Consider the following 19,067-nt stretch of genomic DNA (forward strand, 5'->3'; position numbering starts at 1 on the left):
CTGGTGAAGCGGGTGTGTTGCACAGTGGCTTGGCACCAGCCACCCTGTCATCAAAAATGTAGCCATTACGGACTTTCGCTCCTCAGAGGTGAGTTCTCACGCGGGACCTGCTCTCTGGGCTGCAGGGCCTGTGGCTCATGGGTGCAAGTGGGGCGGGTCAGCTGGGGAGAGTGGGACAGCTGGTGGGGAGGGGTCAAGGGCCGCCAGCTGAGAGCCACGGAGGGGACGGGAGGGCCAGCTGCCCGCGTGGTGGTGTACACCTGTAATCCCAGCACTCAGGAGGATGATGCCGGAGGATCTCCGTGAGTTTGTGCCCAGCTTGGGCTACACAGTGAGTCCAAGGCTGAACTACATAGCAAGACTCTGACTTAAAATAAATAAGTAGGGGCTGGGGATTTAGCTCAGCAGGCATAAGCGCCTGCTTTGCAAAGCGCATGGCCGTGAGTTCGATTCCCCGGTACTGATAAGAATAAATAAGTAAATAAACTGAGCTCTTCCGTGCAGTGTGGTGGTGGTGGACACCTGTAATCCTAGTACTCTGGAGGCAGAGACAAAGGGTTGCTCCTTCAAGGTCAGACGAAACTACAGAGTGAGACTTTATTTCAAAAAATGAAAGTGAAACAAAAATCTTTCTTTTCTTTCTTTTTTTTTTTTTTCAAATGGTCTCACTATATAGTACAAAATGGTCTTAGACTTATGAGAATCCACCTGCCTCAGTCTCCAGAATGCTGGGATTGCAGGCATGAGCCCAGCATGTCACCCCTCCCCCCCAGAGAGGAGATAAAAACAGAATGAAGACGTGTTGCGTTCATGTATTGATTCCTTCACGAATGTGATCAGTATGTACTGCAACAGGTATTAATAGAAAATAAAAAATGGAAAAGATTTAAAAATAAATCTTTATTTATGGTGGCTCATGGGTACTTGGGAGGCTGAGGCAGGAGGATAACCATGAGTTCAGAGCTAGCTTGAGCTATACAGTGAGACTGTATCTCCCCCCCTCCCCAAAAAAGTTTGCCCTCAACTAACTAATGCAGTTGCTGGAAAATGTGCTACAATGTAACCCTTCTATTCTCAACATAATGCCTTAATGAGAGTTTTAACCTAGTAGCTGCCTTCTGGTGCCTTTACACACAACTAATACATTTGTATCTATGCAAACACGTATTTGCAGCAATACCAGAAAATCAGAATGAGGATGGGGAAGTTTGTATTGGGGTCATATATATTTTATATTTTTATAGGTTATTTATTATATTATTATTATTATTTGGAGATAGGGTCTCTCCACGTAGCTCAGACTGGCCTAGAACTCACTATGTAGTCCAAGATGGTCTTGAATGCCCAGTGACCCTCCTGCCTCAGCAGCCTCCTGAGTGCTGGGATGACAGGCATGGACCACATGGACCACCACGGGTTTTATTTTATTTACTTAGTCTCTTTGAGACAGGGTCTCGCCATGTAGTTCACCCCACCACGCCCGGCAAGGCTTTATTTTATAAGATTTCTTTCTTTCTTTTTTTTGTCTTTTTCCTTTTTATCGGTACCAGGGATCGAACTCACGACCGCCTGCTTGCAAGGCAGGCGCTTACGCCGCTGAGCTAAATCCCCAGCCCCAAGGCTTTAAAAGCAAATGAAACACTCTATTCCAAGCGTCCAGCCCAGCAAAAGTCAGATTTGGAAACTCAATTCATAAGCGTTAGAACTGATTGCACTGCAGGACTCCGCTTCATGAAATAGGCCCCGCCCCCAGGCTTGTTCTCCCCGCCCCCACGTAGCGTTAGGCCACGCCTCCAGGTTTACGGTGATTCCCAGCTCTCGCGAGAGCTCGACCCGGAAGTCTCGCGGCTTGTGGTGGTCGGGTACCCACGTGGGCCGAACTTCGGGCAGCGCTGCTGGCCCTGCCCCCTGGGACCGCGGGACGCAGGTGCCATGGGAAAGCTGCGCCGGCGGTACAACATCAAGGGGCGCCTGCAGGCGGGCCCCGGCCCCTCCAAGGGGGGCCCCGAGCCGCCCCCCGTGCGGCTGGAGCTCGAGGGTAAAGCGCCCGGGATGGGACTGAGTGTCGGGGAGGCGCAGCCCGGGGCTGGCAGCGGGCGGGACGGGTTCCGGGAGCGGATCCCCCCGCCCCCGTTTCGGGTGAGCCCGGGAGAGGGGCCGTGTTAGCCTAGTGTTGACACCGAGCACTGGGCAGCGACCGGGTGCCCCTGGCGTGGAATCTGGAGAAGAAGATGAGACCCTGCCATCGCCTGACCCCTGCATCTGCAATTTCGGCCCTGGCCTGGCTGCTCGAGCCGGTCTGCCCGCCAATCGTGTCCGACCCTTGTCTGTCGAACACCTGTTGTGTCCGGGCTCGGGAATTCGGAAGTCAGTGCCCTCCTTTAGAGCTGCACGCCTAGGCTGAGAATGTGGCGCATCGCCTCGTCCTTATGCCTCAGGGTGCCCGTCTATGAAGTGAGACCCATGGCAGGAGCCTGCTGTCACAGCCGGGGAGGAGGGAGCTGTGTCTGACCAACAAGAATGCCTTGAAATCGCAGAGCAGATTGGGGGCTGCTTGGGGGCAGTGGCCCTGGTTACAGCAGCCCGGCTCAGAACAGGGGCCCTGAGGACGAACTGGGGCTGCCAGGGCAGAGGGACCGAGGGTTCTTGGACCCAGAGAGGTGGGGAAAGTTGTCTTACACCACTACTTGGTGGTTGCTACTTGAGAGTCAGAGAATGGACAGGTTCTTTTTTTGGAGACAGCCTTGCTGAGTAGTTCAGGCTGGCCTTGCACTCACTGTGTAGCCCAGGCTGGGCTCAAACTTGCAGTGATCCTCCTGCCTCAGCCTCCCAAATGCATGGAACTTAATTAGGGTCCGAGCTCCTTCTGCTGTGGGTAACATAAATAATGACACACAGCTGAGCAGTTACTGCAGAAAGCGACAGCACTCACACGGGAATGTTGCAGAGGAGGCCAGGGTGTCTGCTCTGAGGCAGCGCTAGCCCTGTCTGAGGAGCCGAAGCAGAACCTGGTGGCCGGCCTTCCAACCTCTGCGTTTAAAAGTCCCGTGCTATGGATCCGTAGCACCGTTCTCTCTGCACACTCAGCTCCCTCCTCCCCGGCTGTGACACTCTCTGCACAGCGGTCGTCACAGATGGCCCTGAGGATAGTTCTGTCTCCTGGTCCCAAGCTAGGAGTGCAGCCAGGAGGGGGTCAGAGCCAGGGGCCCAGGGGCCCCGGGGCCGAGAGCTTCCCGCTGCCCACCTGCGGCTTTGGGATCCAGGGCTAGGCAGTGCGTCTTTGCAGGTGAGGACGTGCTGAAAGGGGTGGATGCCAGCAACGCGCTTGTCCTGCCTGGCAAGAAGAAAAAGAAGAGCAAGGCGCCGCCCCCATCCAAGAAGGAGAAGAAGCCGCTGACCAAGAAGGAGAGGAAGGCGCTGCAGAAGATCTTGGAACAGAAGGAGAAAAAGAGCCAGGTAGGCCGTCCCTGTCGGGCCGTGCAGCTCCCTGAGCGGGAGCAGGGGTGGAGCTGGGGCTGGGGGTGTTGGTGCTCACCTGTAATCCCAGGCCTCTGCGAGACTGAGAGAGAAAGATCTCAAATTTGTGCCCAAGCTGAGCAATTTAGCAAGACCCAGTCTCAAATGAGAACGGTAGTGTGGGGTGGTGCACCTTTATAAGCCCAGCACTCTGGAGGCTGAGGCAGGAAGATCAGCGCAGGGTCAAAGCCAGCCTGGGCTACATAGTGAGTTCAAGGCCAGCTTGAACCAATAGCAAGCACCTGTCTCAAAACTGAAAAAAAGAAAAGAAAGGGCTGGTGATATAGCTCAGGGCAAAGGCCCTGGGTTTAACCCGTAGCCCCGGAAAAGAAGACAGTGGCCCAGCTCATGGCCTACATCCTTCATTGATAGCTTGGGGACAGTCACATGGGCACACATGCAGCTGTTTACTTCCATAGGACAGCTGGTGCCCAGGCACGGTGGTGCATGCCTATAATCCCAGCACTGGGGAGGCTGAGCCAGGAGGATCACCATGAGTTCAAGGCCAGCCTAGACTACATAGTGATACCCTGTCTTAAAACAAAAAAAGCAGGACAGGCAGGCCTGAATCCAGGGCCCTGGACCACCCTGCAGCCTCTTCCAGCATGGGGTGTGCAGAGCCCTGTGAGGGCCATGGGCCTCAGGACGCACAGCGGCGGGGTTGCCACTGGATCGTGTGTTTAGGGGGCTCCTGGGGTCCGAGTGTGACGCCCCTGCGTGGGAGAGTCGCAGCACCACATGCCCATGTCCCCACTTCCTCTCCCAGAGAGCGGAGCTGCTGCAGAAGCTGGGCGAGGTCCAGGTGACCGAGGCCGAGATGCGGCTGTTCTATACGACGTCCAAGCTGGGCACCGGGACCCGCATGTACCAGGCCAAAGAGTGAGTGCCGCTTGTCCGAGTGCCCACCAGTGACCAGGGTGTGCGCGTTGGGATCAGACATCTGGTGGTCTAGGTGGCTGTGGGCACCTCTGAACTTCATCTGAACTCCAGCTGCAAGGGCCATTAGCAAGTCCAGTCAGCTTCTGGGGTTCTGGGTGCGCATGCATTTGTGGGGACACCATTTAACCCAGGACAGAGAGTGTTTTGTTTAATTACTTTTGTCTTTTTGAGACAGGAGCTCCCCATGCAATTCAGGCTGGCCTTGAGCTCACTTTGTAGCTCAGGCTGGTCTCAAACTTGCAACATTCCTCCTACCTCAGCCTCCTGAATGCTGGGATGACAGGCATGTGCCACCATGCCTGGCCAGACAGCATTTAAGAATCAGGATATTTCAGATGGCCTGGTGGCACATACCTTTAATCCAAGCACTTGGGAGACTGATGCAGGAGGATCACTGTGAGTTCAAGAGCAACCTGAACTGCATAATGAGACCCTGTCTCAAAAAATAAAAAATCAGTTTTCAGCAAGATGTAGAGGCACACGGCTGTGATCCCATCCATCTCGGAGGTGGAGCAGGAGGGCTGTGAGTTCAAGCCCAGCCTAGGCTCCTTAGTGTCTTAGGAGGACCATAAGATAAAAGCAAAAATGCCTGGGGCTGTAGCTCTGTAGTAGAGTGCTTGTCTGCCTAGTGCAAGGCCTGGGTTCGAGCACAGTGCAAACAAAATGCAAGTTTTCCACGTGAGCAGAAACCTCTTTGGTCTCTGTGGCAGCTGTTAGCAGAGGCAGATGACACCCAGGCTGTGTGGGGTTCTGGGACAGAGTGGGGCCCTGGTCACTGCCCTCTGTTTAGAAGCTCGGGCTCAGGGACTGGCGTGCCATCCCCTTACGGGCACATGTATTTGAATTCCTAGGACCTGCAGGTTCAGGGAAGAAAGGGGGGATTCATGCTGTGAGGTCAGGGATAGTCCTGTGGCAGGAACATTTGAGGGAACTGAGCTGTGGGGAGGCTGGGGCAGGAAGTGTCAAGGCCCTGGGGTGGAAGGGGCGTGGCTTTAGGTCCTGGCCTCTGCAGTGGGACAACCCAGAGCCACTGCAGGCGTCCCAAGGCCTTGCTTTCCTGACAGGAGGCCCAATAAGCTGTCCGCCCCAGGTCAGCAGAGGGTCAACAGCCTGAGCGGAGCCCACCGCAAGCGCCATCGCCAGCCATCTACAGAGGAGGAGTCTGAGTCTCAGTCCGAGTCCTCTGAAGATTCCGAGCCTGATGAGGCCCCCACTGTGGACCAGGCTGGGGCTGGTGCCACGGCAACCACAGAGCAGCCTCTGGCAGGACCTCCTGGGTCCACCGTGGACACGAGCCCAGCAGCCGGCACAAAGCCCCCTGCAGCCTCCAGCCCAGCTCCTGGGAAAGCTGCAGCCTCTGCCCCGCCCAGGCGCCCCGCCAGGCCTGCAGTGTTCGTCCCCGTGAACCGAACCCCTGAGATGCAGGTGTGTCCCTCTGGGGTGGAGAAGAGCATACCTCAGCTCTGCAGGCGGTAGTGTGAGCCTGTGAGCCCAGCCGCTGCAGAGGCTGGGGCAGGAGGACCTCAAGGTTGAGGCCACCCGGGGCACCTTAGCAGGACCCCGTCTCTGCAAAACGCATGCGGCCCTGCATCCCTCCCAGCACCAGAAAACAGGTGTGTCAGGAGGAACGCACACCCTGGACATGGATGGCTACCCCTCGCCCACCCATGGGCTCCCAGTGACTGTCCCTCCTCATGGACGGCAGCAGGGTGGCCCCCAGCTGTGGTCACCTGGTGACCGCCCACATGCCGGCTGCCACCTTCCACATGCCACGCACGGTTTTGTGTCTGAGTTCCCTCCTGTCCCCTGCCCTCTGCACACGCACGCACTCACGCACACGTGCCCGGCCAGCCCAGGTCCTGAGCCCCGTGTCCTTCCCACCAGGCCGAGCGTCTCCAGCTCCCGATCCTGTCCGAGGAGCAGGTGATCATGGAGGCGGTGGCTGAGCACCCCATTGTCATCGTGTGCGGCGAGACGGGCAGCGGGAAGACCACGCAGGTGCCCCAGTTCCTCTATGAGGCCGGCTACAGCAGGTGAGGGGTGGCCGTCCTGGGAGGTTGCCCACAGCCTGGCTGAGCCGCTTAGTGCCGGGAGCCCAGGGGAGCTGCTCTGGGCCTTGACGTCGTGGCCGTGGTGCTGGTCACGCCAGAGTGTCACCTCGGTGCAACAGGCAGATATGCATGCAGCGCTGAGGCCCCTGGCTGGCCACTGTCTGTGGGGTGACATTTACTGATGTCACCGTGTGTCCCCTGTACAGTTCCCAAGGCCATCCCTAGGGCCACGGTGGAAGGGTACAGTGTGGTCTGCAGGAAGAGGCTGGGGTGGCAGGGGGACGGGCAGTCACCCGGCCAGGCCCAGCCTCCAGTGCCAGCTGCTAGTATGGCTTTGACCACGTCCTCCCCACTCAGTGGTTTTGGGGGCTCGGGGCTCACCCTGCCTGTGGGGAACCGTGGCCGCTGATGCCTGCAGGGAAGCAGGACCCCCTCCCAGTTGGCATGGAAGGCTGAGGTACCCAGCTGGCCATGGGAGGGTGGGTGAGGTGACAGTAGGCTGAGGTGGCCACCCGCCCAGCAGGTCCTCTTGTCTGCAGTGGACTGTGTTGTTCTGCATGTCGGGTCCTTCAGCCCACCTGTCACTCACCCAGTCCCCATCCCCGGAGATCCAGGGGAGGCCGCTGCCAGTCCACCCAAAGGCTGCAGGGTGGTGTTACCCTCTGAACCCCACTTCTTGCTCTGCAGGGTAGGGGTGTGCGGTCTCGGCACACTCAGCACTGGCTTTCAAACTTCACTGGTTTAGTTTTTGAGACCGTTCCTCCCTATGCGGTTCAGGCTGGCCTTGAACGCTCTGTGATCCTCCTGCCTCAGCCTCCGGAGTGCTGAGGTCACAGGCTTGTACACCAGGCCCGGAGAAACACAGGTTTTTAAATTTGACTGGGCATGTCCCTGAGTGAGCGTGGACTCGCAGCCTTCAGTCCTTGGGGATTTCCCTGGACCCTGCTGCCCTGTCGTCCCCATGTGACCCCCCCACTATCATGACCACCCTGCCTTGCGCTGTCCACTTCCTGTCTCGACCCCGTGTGGACTGTGTCTGTCACTTGAACCTCCAGGTGGCCCAGGACACGAGACACAGCCACGCAGTTGACACGTCCTTTTCTTCCCCAGTAACAATAGCATCATCGGTGTCACCGAGCCTCGCCGTGTGGCCGCTGTGGCCATGTCCCAGCGAGTGGCCAAGGAGATGAACCTGTCACAGCGGTGAGGCCCCTGACTGGGAGGGTCACGGGCCGCCCTGTGGCTCCGTTCCCCTGGGGCTTGTGGGAGGGGCAGGGCCAGGCTGTGCCTGGGTCCCAGGCTGGTGTTGTCCTCTTGGCTGGGGGCCCAGGAGCGCCCTGTGCGGGGGTTTCCTGTGTGTCACACCTCTGGCCCCCCGGGCAGGAGCTCACATCACACTGTGGCAAAACAAGGATTGAGCAGGTGGCCCGGTGCAGGCAGCCCCAGTGGGTGACCTGCCTGCATGTGTGTGTGTGCGCGCTCATGTGCACACTGTGTGTGTGTGTGTGTGTGTGTGTGTGTGTGCGCGCGCTCATGTGCACACAAGGTGCCAGGAATGAAAACCCCTAGGCTCCCCCCGGGGAAGTAGAAAGAGCAGCGGACGAGCCTGGGCCCCTGGCTGTCACGTGTGACTAGCCTGACCCTCGGGCCCTGCCCTGGGTTGTGCGTGGCTCTGGAGGAAGGGCTGTGCCTCGGTCCCCAGGGCCCTCCAGGCCTGGCCTCCTCCCTGGGCCCTGGAGTTGCCCAGGGTCCCAGCCCTGAGCCTGCGTCTGTCCCCACAGGGTCGTCTCCTACCAGATCCGCTACGAAGGCAACGTGAGCGAGGAAACCAGGATCAAGTTCATGACGGACGGCGTGCTGCTCAAGGAAATCCAGAAGGTGGGTGCCAGCCCGGCACCCGCCAGCACAGTGGGGAGCACGGTGGGAGCGGGTGCCGCCGTGACCCCGGGCAGGCGAGGGCTCCCGGAGCTTGTGTCCCCTGGTGCCCCCGCCTCCCCTCGTGTTGGAGCGGGCGTCATGCATTGCGTGTGAGCCGCTGGCACACAGCAGGCCCCTTCAGTGTGCGCCTGGGTGCCGTTCTCGTGGCCCTCGGGTAAGCCCTGACACCCTGTGTTGCCCGGGCACCGACAGGCCCCGGGTCCTGGCCTCAGCCCCCTGCCCTGCCCTGCCCTGCCCTGCAAGCCCTGCCTCCCCTGTCAGCCCCCTTCCTGCCTCCCAGAGCTCCTGAGGGTTTGGGGCCGGGCCAGCCGGTCATGTGGGGTACACCTGTGTCCCCAGAGCATGCAGGGCCTGGCTGGAGGCTGTCCGGCCGCACGGCGTAGCGGGAGGCGCCTGAGCCTCGGGGCCCAGAGGTCCACAGCGCCCTCTCCCATGGTGCAGCTGCAGGCCTCAGCCGCCCAGACCCTGCAACTGGCTTGCAGAGGCCACCGTGCAGCTCCCTCAGGGAGGCTCGGGGAGGGATGGGTGGTTCGAGCGGCCCCCAGGTGCTCAGGCCTTGTGCGCCCTTCCGGCAGGACTTCCTGCTGCTAAGGTACAAGGTGATCATCGTGGACGAGGCCCACGAGCGCAGTGTCTACACCGACATCCTCATCGGCCTGCTGTCCCGCATCGTGGCCCTGCGCGCCAAGGTGGGGGTGGGGAGCCGGCTGGAGCCCGGGGTTCCCCGTGCACTGTGGCTGGGGCCCTGGACGCTGTCAGAGCCCCCATCACCCCTGGCGGTCCTGGGCCTCCCTCTTGGCACATCCCAGCCAGTGCCTGTCCATCCCCACATCCCTGCCTGCACCATCCTCCCGGGGTTGCGTCCCATTCTTCCGTGGGGGGACAGTGAGGAGCCAGGGCAGGCTGGGGAGGCTTCCAGGGAAGTAACACGGGACCCTGGCCTGGCTTCCATCCCCCTGATCCTGGGGTTTCCTGCCATGTTCGTGGGGTGCCCCTGAGCCCCACATGGCGTCCCGAGTCAGGTGGGGCAGGATGGTCCCCTCCATGGCCAGGCCTGAGGCTGTGTGGCTGTCTCCCCCAGAGGCAGCGGCCGCTGAAGCTGCTGGTGATGTCGGCCACGCTGCGTGTGGAGGACTTCACCCAGAACCCGCGGCTCTTCGCCTCGCCGCCGCCCGTCATCAGGGTGAGGCCTGGTGGGGAGCTCAGCGCTGGGGAGCGGAGGGTCGGGGGCCCGGGAGGGCTCACCAGGCCGGGCTGAGCCACACTGGGGGCACCCCACAGGTGGAGTCTCGGCAGTTCCCAGTCACTGTGCACTTCAACAAGCGCACGCCGGAGGACTACAGTGGCGAGTGCTTCCGGAAGGTGTGCAAAATCCACCGCATGCTGCCCGCAGGTGAGGCCGGAGCTGCCCCCGCTGCCCGAGGCCCGGCCCTGCTTCCCCATCCCTGCTCGGCCTCCAGGCTCCAAGCACAACAGACTTGCAGCCAGCTGGCACTTTGGGGAGGGTGGCACAGCCAGGCGCACTGAGGCTTTGTCCCCTGCTCCTCGTGGTGCCAGGAGGAGCCTCCTGCCACACCCATGTCTGCGCCATCCTGTCTCCTGGCAGTTGCTCTTGCCTAAGTGTTTGCTGAGTGACTGCTGGATCACAGCCGGGTGGTTCTTTCTCCAGGAGGCATCCTGGTGTTCCTGACGGGCCAGGCAGAGGTGCATGCACTGTGCCGCAGGCTCCGGCGGGCCTTCCCGGCCTCCAGGTCACGTCCTTCAGGTAAAGGTTCCCTGGCCACGCCCCCCCCCCGGGACAGTTGGCACCTCTGGCCTGGCTCTGGCGTGGATCGGGGTGCAGTCCCCACACTGCCCACGGGACTCTTCTTTCACCCCTCGCTTTGCAGGAGAGGAGGAGGAGCAGGACTCGGCCCCGGACATGCGGAGGTTTAAGAAACCTCGCTCCAGGGCAAAGAAGGCTCGAGCCACGGTACCGGTGGTGGTGGGGGCTTGGGTGGCAGTTGCGTCTGGGAGAAACGAGATGGGAACCAGGTCCTCAGTCAGGACAGGCCACCAGGGCTGCGGGGGACAGCAGGAGGCACCCCAGGGCCCACGCCTTCCCTGGACAGGGCTGTGGCCCACGGCGCATTTGGAGGAAGCTTCTGGAAGGCTGGGTCCCCAGCCCCTGAGTGGACCCCTGTGTTGCTGTCCTGTCACCCCCAGACGCTGCCACAGATCAGCCTGGACAGCTACTCCGTGCTGCCGGCGGGCGAGGCTGACGAGGACAGAGAGGCGGAGATGGATGACGAGGAGGCCGCCCTGGGCTCGGACCTGGACCTTGACCTAGGGGACGACGAGGGCGGGTTGGCTGGAGGTGGGCCCGGATGCAGCCTGGTGCCCCACGTGCCCCTGGGGCCCTTCTTCCCCAGGCGTCTGCTGTTGTCCTGCCACCTGGAGACAGCAGGAGGGCCCAGGGCCTGCCTGAGAATGGGCACTGCCCGGCCCAGCTCCTTGCTGCAGAGGGGGCTCTGGCTGTCTTCTCACTGGGCTCCCCTCGCCCCTCTCACTGCCTGGTGGGGACCCCAGAGGTGCTGTGTGAGGGTTACGGGGCTGCCTGTGCAGGAAGGCAGTTTGGTGTGGGGGACCTGTGTATGTGGGCAATCCCAGCACCTGAGGCCGGCACGCTGGTGCTGGCACCTGGAGCCTCGGTGCTCAGGAGGCTGAAGCAGGAAGAGCGCTTGAGCCCAGGAATTTGAGGCCAGTTTGGGGACCATAGCGAGGCCCTGTGGGGAACAGCAGCAGAAGGGAATCCTGTGATCTTTGCGTCCATCCCAGAGCCGTGTGGCAGCCAGGGCTTCTGCTGTGCAGATGTGGCCGGGACTGCAGCTGGCCGTGCGGTGTGGGCATGTGGGCCTGGACAGGGCCGTGGTCACAGCACCTGCCTCGGGCACAGTGAGGTGCCTGCAGCAGGGTGGTGCCCTGACCCTGGCAGCCCGAGGTAGCTCCTGCCCGGGTGTCTCCAGTGCCAGCGCCTGCCCTCTGCCCCCAGGAGAGCAGCCGGACGCCTCCCTGCCCATGCACGTGCTGCCGCTCTACTCTCTGCTGGCCCCGGAGAAGCAGGCGCAGGTACAGCTCACGGTGCCGCTGGACCCGGTGCTTGGGTGGGGGCTGGGATCTGCAGAGTAGAGGAGTGTCCATGTGTGCGCCCGGGACTGCGCTGGGGGGTGCCAGCCGAGCCACCCTGCCCACATCGCCAACCCGTGGGGCTCCCCTGCCCTTGCTCAGCCCTGAGTGGGCTCTTGGCTCAGTGTCGCTTCCTCTCCCAACCCCAGGTCTTCAGGCCTCCGCCAGAGGGGACCAGGCTGTGTGTCGTGGCCACCAACGTGGCCGAGACATCCCTCACCATCCCTGGCATCAAGTACGTGGTGGACTGCGGGAAAGTCAAGAAGCGTTACTACGACCGTGTCACCGGGGTGTCCTCCTTCCGCGTCACCTGGGTCTCTCAGGCATCTGCTGACCAGCGGGCGGGCCGGGCAGGCCGGACAGAGCCGGGCCACTGCTACAGGTGGGTCCCTGGCTCCCCTGTCCCGGGTGCAGGGTGCCTGTGTGCTCGGGCAGTGTGGATGCCCATGGCGTACCTCAGAGGCAGACCCTGGGCTCCCATGCTGCTTCATTGAGAGCTAACTTAAGCCGGGCATGGACACACACGCCTGTCCTCCCAGCACTCCTGGGGAGGCTGAGGCAGGAAGGTCGTTGTGACTTTGAGACCAGCTTGGGCTACAAAGTGAGCTCAAGGCCAGCCTGAGCTGCGTAGAGAGACCCTGTCTCAAAAAAGACCAAAAAACTAACCCACCATCTCCACGTTCACAATCCTGTCTTCCTCATTTTCAAAGTTTTTTAATTGTTTTGTGGTACTGGGGTTGACCCTGAGACCTTGGCGCCAAGTTCTATCTCCAGCCTTTTTTAACTTTGCCCTCTTGAGGCCTCCTGCACTGCCCATGCTGAGGTCATCCCTGCAGTCCTCCCGCCTTATCCTCTCAGAGCCCTGGGATGGCAGGGGTGCATGACGGCGCAGTCATGGTGCGTCCTCTAAAACCAGCGTCAGAACTTCTCACCACCCCACAAAACCCCATCAGGGGCAGTCCATCTGGACACACATGTCCTCGAGTGTTCAGCTGCTGTCACTGCAGATTTTCAGGCCATCATATCCCAGCTTATACTGTGCTACGCTCCGTAGTTGGCTGCGTAGCGCCCCAGAGCAGGTGGCTCCGAGTTCCGGTTCCCCACGGCGCCCCTCTGCACTGCTGCATAATCGAGCAGGCAGCCGTGTAGGCGTGGGTCCAGGAGCGGGTGCCAGGCCGCAGGGTGGTTCCGGGCAGCGTGGTCACTGCTCCCCTCAGCGGTGCTGGAGATCCGGTTCCCGACCTCCGCAGCGCTGCGGTTTCTTGAGTCAGGGTCGTGCTGAGTCCCCTGACTTGCCCAGGTGGGGCTTCACCCCAGCCCCCAGAGAGTGAGGGATGCTTTTCCTTGCTGCTTGTTGCCCGGGCGCCAGGGCCGCTTCAGCGGCCACCACAGTCCCCGCTCCTGCCCGGGGCCGGCTTTCTCTTTGCCGGCTTCGTTGCTATTTGTTTTTTTGGCACCTAGATCGAGCTTACGACCCGCACTTGCAGGCAGGCAGTCACACCGCTGAGCTGAATCCCCAGCCCCGTTGCCATTCTTTCTATGCCATTTAAGTAGCGCACAGCAGAGTACAGGAGGCAGCTGGGGAGGTCGAGGCAGGCCGGGGGGCACTGTACAGCCCTGGCCGCTCCCGCTCAGGGTGCTCGCCTCTGCCCAGGCTGTACTCATCTGCCGTCTTCGGGGACTTTGAGCAGTTTCCTGCTCCTGAGATCACGCGGCGGCCTGTGGAGGACCTGATCCTGCAGATGAAGGCGCTCAACATTGAGAAGGTGGGTGCCCCGTGGCCCCCCTCCTGGGGGGGTCTCTGCCAGGCTCCCGGTGCACGGGGGAGGGAAGGGCCGTGGGCCACATGACTCAGTGTCAGGGAGGCTTAGCCGAACCAGCACAGCGGCGAGGTCCCCCGTGCTGCTCAGCCAGGCAGTGAGTGCCAGGTGTGGGCAGTGGGGTGCAGGCCGGAAGCCCTGGGCTTGCTGCGCACCCAGGGCTGGCACCTGTTTTCTGGGTGCCGACCCCATGCCTGGGTGGGGACGGTGGCTGGGTGGCCGGGTGCTCATGCAGCCTCGTCCGCTCCTGGGACCCAGGTAGTCAACTTCCCCTTCCCCACGCCACCCTCCATGGAGGCCTTGGTGGCAGCAGAGGAGCTGCTGATCGCGTTGGGTGCCCTGCAGGAGCCTTCAAAAACACAGAGGTAGGAGGGCTTGGGCAGAGCGGGAGGGCCGGGCACTGCCCCATCCCTGGGTGCCCAGCCATTGTGGCCTCTGTCCCCAGGGTCAAGCAGCTGCAGAGGTCGAGGCTGAGCTGCCCTATCACGGCCCTGGGCAGGACCATGGCCACCTTCCCTGTGGCACCCCGCTGTGCCAAGATGCTGGCGCTTAGCCGCCAGCACGGCTGCCTGCCCTACGCCATCGCCATCGTGGCCGCCATGACGGTACGCGAGCTCTTCGAGGAGCTGGACAGGTGCGTGGCCCGCATGGCCCCCGAGCTTCACAGCAACAGTGACCACCCCAGTTCTCTGTCCTCTGCAAGATTTGGGGTGTCCTGAGGCTTGGGGTGAGGGCATCCCTGGTGTCCAGGGCCACTGATTCCAGGAAAGGGTCACTTTGGGGCCACCTAGCGGGGTGTCGTGGCACCCACCTACCATCCCCACACTGGAAGGCTGATGCAGGAGGATCCAGAGTACAAGCCCAGCTGGGCTATTCGGTGTGAACCTGTCTCAAAAGTAACCTTAGAGAGGGGCTGGGGATTTAGCTCAGCGGCATAAGCACCTGCCTTGCAAGCAGGCGGTCGTGAGTTCGATCCCTGGTACCAATAAAAATGAAAAAAAGACAAAAAAAAAAAAAGTAACCTTAGAGAGGGGCTGAAGACCTAGCTCAGTGTGAAGGACCTGCGTGCCATTCCTGTTGTGCAAAAGTAAAAGCCAGCCCAGGGGCCGGGGATATAACACAGCAGCTCAGCACTTTCCTGGCAAGTGCAGGGTCCTGAGATGGATTGCAGGAGCCCTTCCACACACAAAAAACCAGGTCAGGTTAGGGTTAAGGCTGAGGCAGGAGTATTGTCTCTTCAAAATCTGTTGGAGTATAAGACCCTGTCTCAAAAAACAACAAAAAGACAGTTGAAAAAAAAATTTCCAAAATGGGAGAAAAAGCACTCCTGGGCCCGGGGGTTTAGCTCAGTGGCATAAGTGCCTGTTTGGCAAATGCAAGGCTGTGAGTTTGATCCCCAGCACAAAAAAAAAAACTCCTGACTGAACACACCGCCCCCTCCTTCTTCTGAGGCATCCATAGCTTCGGTCTCCGCCTGATCGGCAGCACACCTGTCCCAGCGGTGTGGTTGGTGGCCTATGTGCAGCACCCCCTGGGTCCCGTGCAGTCCCTTGGCCGAGCCCTTGAGTCGGGGGACTCACCAGGACTCCTCTGGGAGTCCTCCCTAAGGTCACCCTGCAGCCCCCGGGCTGTTCCCACAGCAGCCGCGAGCCCGTGCAGCTGGAGCCCCACAGAGGCTGCAGTGACCGGAACTGTGGTTTTCTCCTGTAGTCCCCAGAGTGTCCAGTGTGCGCCTCTAAGGAGATGCAGGGGCTGTGCAGCCCTGGGGCCCGGGGCACATCTCCCTGCATGGCCTCAGCGGTGACCGTACCACTCAGCCTCCGTGTCTCCAGTGGGGTGCGGCCGGGACAGCGCTGCGTGGGTTAATTCCCACAAGGAGCCCCCCGCACCCCACCTGGAGCCACTGGCGGGGTTCACCCTCCGGCCTGGTGCGAGCAGCTCTGCCCACAGCTTGCGCTTCGCTTCGCCTCTGTCTCTATTTATGTAGAGACAGGGTCGTTCAGGCTGGCCTCCAGCTGAAGGTGTTCCTCCTGCCTCAGCCTCTGGAGTAACTGGGACTGCAGGTGTGGGCGTCCGCAGCTGACCTCACCCACATCCTCAGCCCCAACAGCCGCGGGTGGGCAGGAGTACCTGAGCCTGACCTGCCCCGAGGCTGCAGTCAGGTTACCTCTGTCTGTCTGTGTACAGACCTGCCGCCAGCGAGGAGGAGCTCACTGCATTGAGGGGCCGGCGCGCCCGGGTGGCCCAGATGAAGAGGACCTGGGCGGGCCAGGGGGCCTGTCTGAAGCTGGGCGACGTCATGGTGCTGCTGGGTGGGTGCCGGCAGGAGGTGGGGTCCTGTGGGGTGCCCTGGGGTCCCGGGTGGGGTGTGAGCCTGGCCCTGCTGTCCTGCAGGTGCAGTGGGGGCTTGTGACTACTCCGGCTGCTCCCGCGAGTTCTGCGAGGCCAATGGGCTACGCCTCAAGGCCATGCTGGAGGTGCGACGTCTGCGTGGCCAGCTCACCACCTCAGGTACGTGAGCAGCTGCCCAGGGGAGGCAGATGCCACCATGGCCCAGCAGCCTACCCTCGCCCTCTTCCCCCCAGTCAACGCCGTGTGCCCCGAGGCCAGGGTCTTCGTGGATCCCAAGATGGACCCGCCCAGCGAGAGCCAGGTGACCTTCCTGCGGCAGATCGTCACGGCCGGCCTGGGTGACCACCTGGCCCGCAGGGTGCAGAGCGAGGAGCTCCTGGATGACTCATGGAGAAACGCCTACAAGGTGGGGTGCAGGCTCCCAGCCCTGGGGACCCCAGCAGGGTGAACCTGGCTGGTGGAATCGATGCCTCTCGCCTTTTTAAGACAGTCTCAGCCTGTGTTCAAGCCAGCCTTGGACTCTGTGTAGCCCTGGCTGGCCTGGGACTTGCTGGGATCCTCCTGCCTCAGCCTCCTTCGTGCTGGGATTACAGGCATGCACTTTATAGCGGCTTCAGTGCAGTGTAACTGGCTACTGTGAAGCCAGCACTGCAAGCGCATGCTCCACGGGCTCAGTGTGTTCAGAGCCCAAAGCCATCACCACCGTGTCAGGATGTTGTCCCCCACCAGAGAAAAACCCGTTCCCCCTCCTGCCCCGTCAGCTTCCTGTCTCCCACTCTGCCGTTCTGCAGCCTGGGTCACTGCCCCGTCTCTCTCAGTGGCCAAGGAATTGGGGTCAGGGTGGACGCGGTCCTCAGCCCCGAAGGTGGAATGGGATCAGATCCTTTCAGGGGTCCTGGGGTCTTCCTGCCTCGAGCCACCGGCCCTCCCTCCACAGACCCCGCTGCTGGACGACCCTGTCTTCATCCACCCCAGCTCCGTGCTCTTCCGTGAGCTCCCCGAGTTTGTGGTCTACCAGGAGATTGTGGAGACCACCAAGCTGTACATGAAAGGTACGGACGGCGGGGCCCTGGGGCAGCACCCCCACCACCCCCACCCGTCGGCACCGGCTCACGGCGCTTCCCGCCCGCCAGGCGTCTCCGAGGTGGAGGAGCAGTGGATCCCGGCCCTGCTGCCCACCTTCTGCCAGTTCCAGGCGCCCCTGGAGGAGCCCGCGCCTACCTACTGCCCCGAGCGTGGCCGTGTGCAGTGCCACCGTGCCAGCGTGTTCTGTGAGTGCCGTCCTGCCCGATGTCCTCCGAGTCCCTCCTGTGCCTCGCTCACCAGCTCTGTCCCACAGACCGCGTGGGCTGGCCGCTGCCCGCCATCCAGGTGGATTTCCCCGAAGGCATCGACCGCTATAAGCACTTTGCCCGCTTCCTGCTGGAAGGGCAGGTAGGTGGCCGGCAGCCTCAAGGCCAGTCCTGGGCTCCATGGGCAGCAGGCTGGGCTCACCCTCATGGTCCCTCTGCAGGTCTTCCGCAAACTGGCTGCCTTCCGGGACTGCCTGCTGTCCAGCCCCAGCACGATGCTTAAGACCTGGGCCAGGTACGGCCTCCCACTGGGACCCTGTGCCTCTCGGCTCCCTGTGGCTGCCAAGTGCCTGTTTCTGTCCTCCCATGCCCTTCTTCCATCTGCGTTTGTCCCCTCACCCTCCGTGAGCTCCCCAGCTCCCCATGCCTGGCTGCCACCCCGTTTCCCTCTAGGCTGCAGCCCAGGACGGAGACGCTGCTGAAGGCCCTGGTGGCTGAGAAGGCTGACTGCCGAGACGCCCTGCTGGCCGCTTGGAAGCAAAATCCAGAGTGTGAGTGGACCTGGCGAGGGCCAGGGCCAGGGCGGGGCAGGTGCTATGGGCTGGCCGCAGCCTGGTGGGGGGTGGGGTTGGGGGAGTGGGGCCGGGCAGCTAACTTGGGGCCTCCCCCACAGACTTGCTGGCTGAATACTTGGAGTGGCTCCCACAAGCCACGCACCCCGAAGTCCAGAAAGCCTGGCCCCCCACCTCGCAGCCCTGACCAGCCCTGGCTGAGCCCCCGAAAGACAGCTCTGCCCCGGAGTATGTGGCCCGGGCCAGTGTGGTTTGGGCCGCATCAGCCTCTGGAACCTGAGGGTGGGGGTCTGCAGGCCTCCCTTAGTGGGGGGCCCCAAGCCCCACCTCAGGGCTCCTCTCTGCCTGGGCTTTCTGTGGAAGCTCAGCAGGACCCAGGTGTGCTCTGAGTTGGGGTGGCCCCCGTCCTCGTTCTGGGGGCCAATGTGGAGAGGACGCAGAGGACAGTCCCCAGGGAGATGGGGACCAGGGCCCTGTCCTGTGTTCTGTGTCCTGAGAGGCCAACTGTACAGTCAGGATTGGGGCTGGTCTCCAGTGGCCATGGAGGCAGAGCTTCACACAAAGACTTCTGCCGGGACTCTGGAGGGCACCGGGAACCCCACACGGCCCCCAGAGCTCAGCCGACACCTCCAGCGTCGCCCCACAGCTCTGGACCCCGGTGGCAACCTCGCCACACTGATGCTGTTGCCTCCCGGCTACTCTCGAGCCTGGAGAGGCCCAGGTTGGGGCAGCTGCTCTGTGGCCTGAGCAGCAACCCCTCAGCCCTCGCCCTGAGCGGAGCTGGGCCTGGTGCTGCTGTTCAGGGTGGCCGTGGGAGCCAGCCGGGCTCTCAGCCTGCAGCTCTCGGCCCTCACTCGCGGTCTGAGCCGGAGCTGTGTGCCGAGCCCTCCGAGACGCTGTGGCTTGTGGACTTCCTGGTTTACTGTTACTCCCACCCGGTGCAGGGCACCTCTCTCCCTGGTGCCCACAGCCTCACCCCGTCTCCCCAGCTCCTGGCTGGAGCCCTCCCCGCCCACCTGCCATCTGTTTATCTTTGCCCCTTCTGGACGTTTTGGATAAAGTCATGTGATTTGTAACCTGTGCTGTCACATCCTGCGGTTCTCAGGGTGCACCCCACATGCTCACTCTGCAAATGGAAAGGGGCCTGACTGTGCTGGTCATGGATCAGGCAGGAGGCCGAGGCAGGAGGATTGCTGTGAGCTGATCAGCCTGGGCCCCATGGTAGGACCCTGTCACAAGTGGAGAAGTGGGCCACTCTGCTGGTCCATTCGTCTAGGGCCCCTTGCACTGGTGCAAGCATGCGTGTGCGTCTCCTGTGGACAGAAGGCCTTCATTCTCAGCTGTAAGAAGGTGAAGAGGACCCCAGGCCCTTCCCACTGCTCTACATGACTGATCCTGCCTCCCTGTCTAAATTGAGACTCT

At 61.7% G+C, this 19,067-nt stretch overlaps 1 protein-coding gene across 1 annotated transcript; it reads left to right on the forward strand.

The window, feature by feature from the left end:
* The first annotated feature begins 1,834 nt into the window (after positions 1-1,834).
* Positions 1,835-18,721, forward strand: Dhx37 (DEAH-box helicase 37). The gene is made up of 27 exons (XM_003461627.4): positions 1,835-2,038; positions 3,287-3,456; positions 4,283-4,395; positions 5,520-5,880; positions 6,340-6,488; positions 7,617-7,709; positions 8,288-8,384; positions 9,020-9,133; positions 9,526-9,627; positions 9,726-9,837; positions 10,114-10,209; positions 10,334-10,416; positions 10,650-10,800; positions 11,476-11,552; positions 11,759-11,991; positions 13,264-13,375; positions 13,688-13,794; positions 13,875-14,063; positions 15,617-15,741; positions 15,824-15,940; positions 16,015-16,187; positions 16,719-16,833; positions 16,915-17,052; positions 17,121-17,215; positions 17,295-17,368; positions 17,527-17,624; positions 17,747-18,721. The coding sequence occupies exons 1-27, from the start codon at positions 1,933-1,935 to the stop codon at positions 17,830-17,832; spliced, it is 3,486 nt and encodes a 1,161-aa protein (XP_003461675.2). The 5' UTR covers positions 1,835-1,932; the 3' UTR covers positions 17,833-18,721.
* The last annotated feature ends 346 nt before the right edge of the window (positions 18,722-19,067 follow it).

The sequence above is a fragment of the Cavia porcellus genome, unplaced genomic scaffold (assembly GCF_034190915.1).
Source record: "Cavia porcellus strain 051 isolate PalLab524CR breed Dunkin Hartley unplaced genomic scaffold, mCavPor4.1 scaffold_16, whole genome shotgun sequence".
Lineage (NCBI taxonomy): Eukaryota > Metazoa > Chordata > Mammalia > Rodentia > Caviidae > Cavia > Cavia porcellus.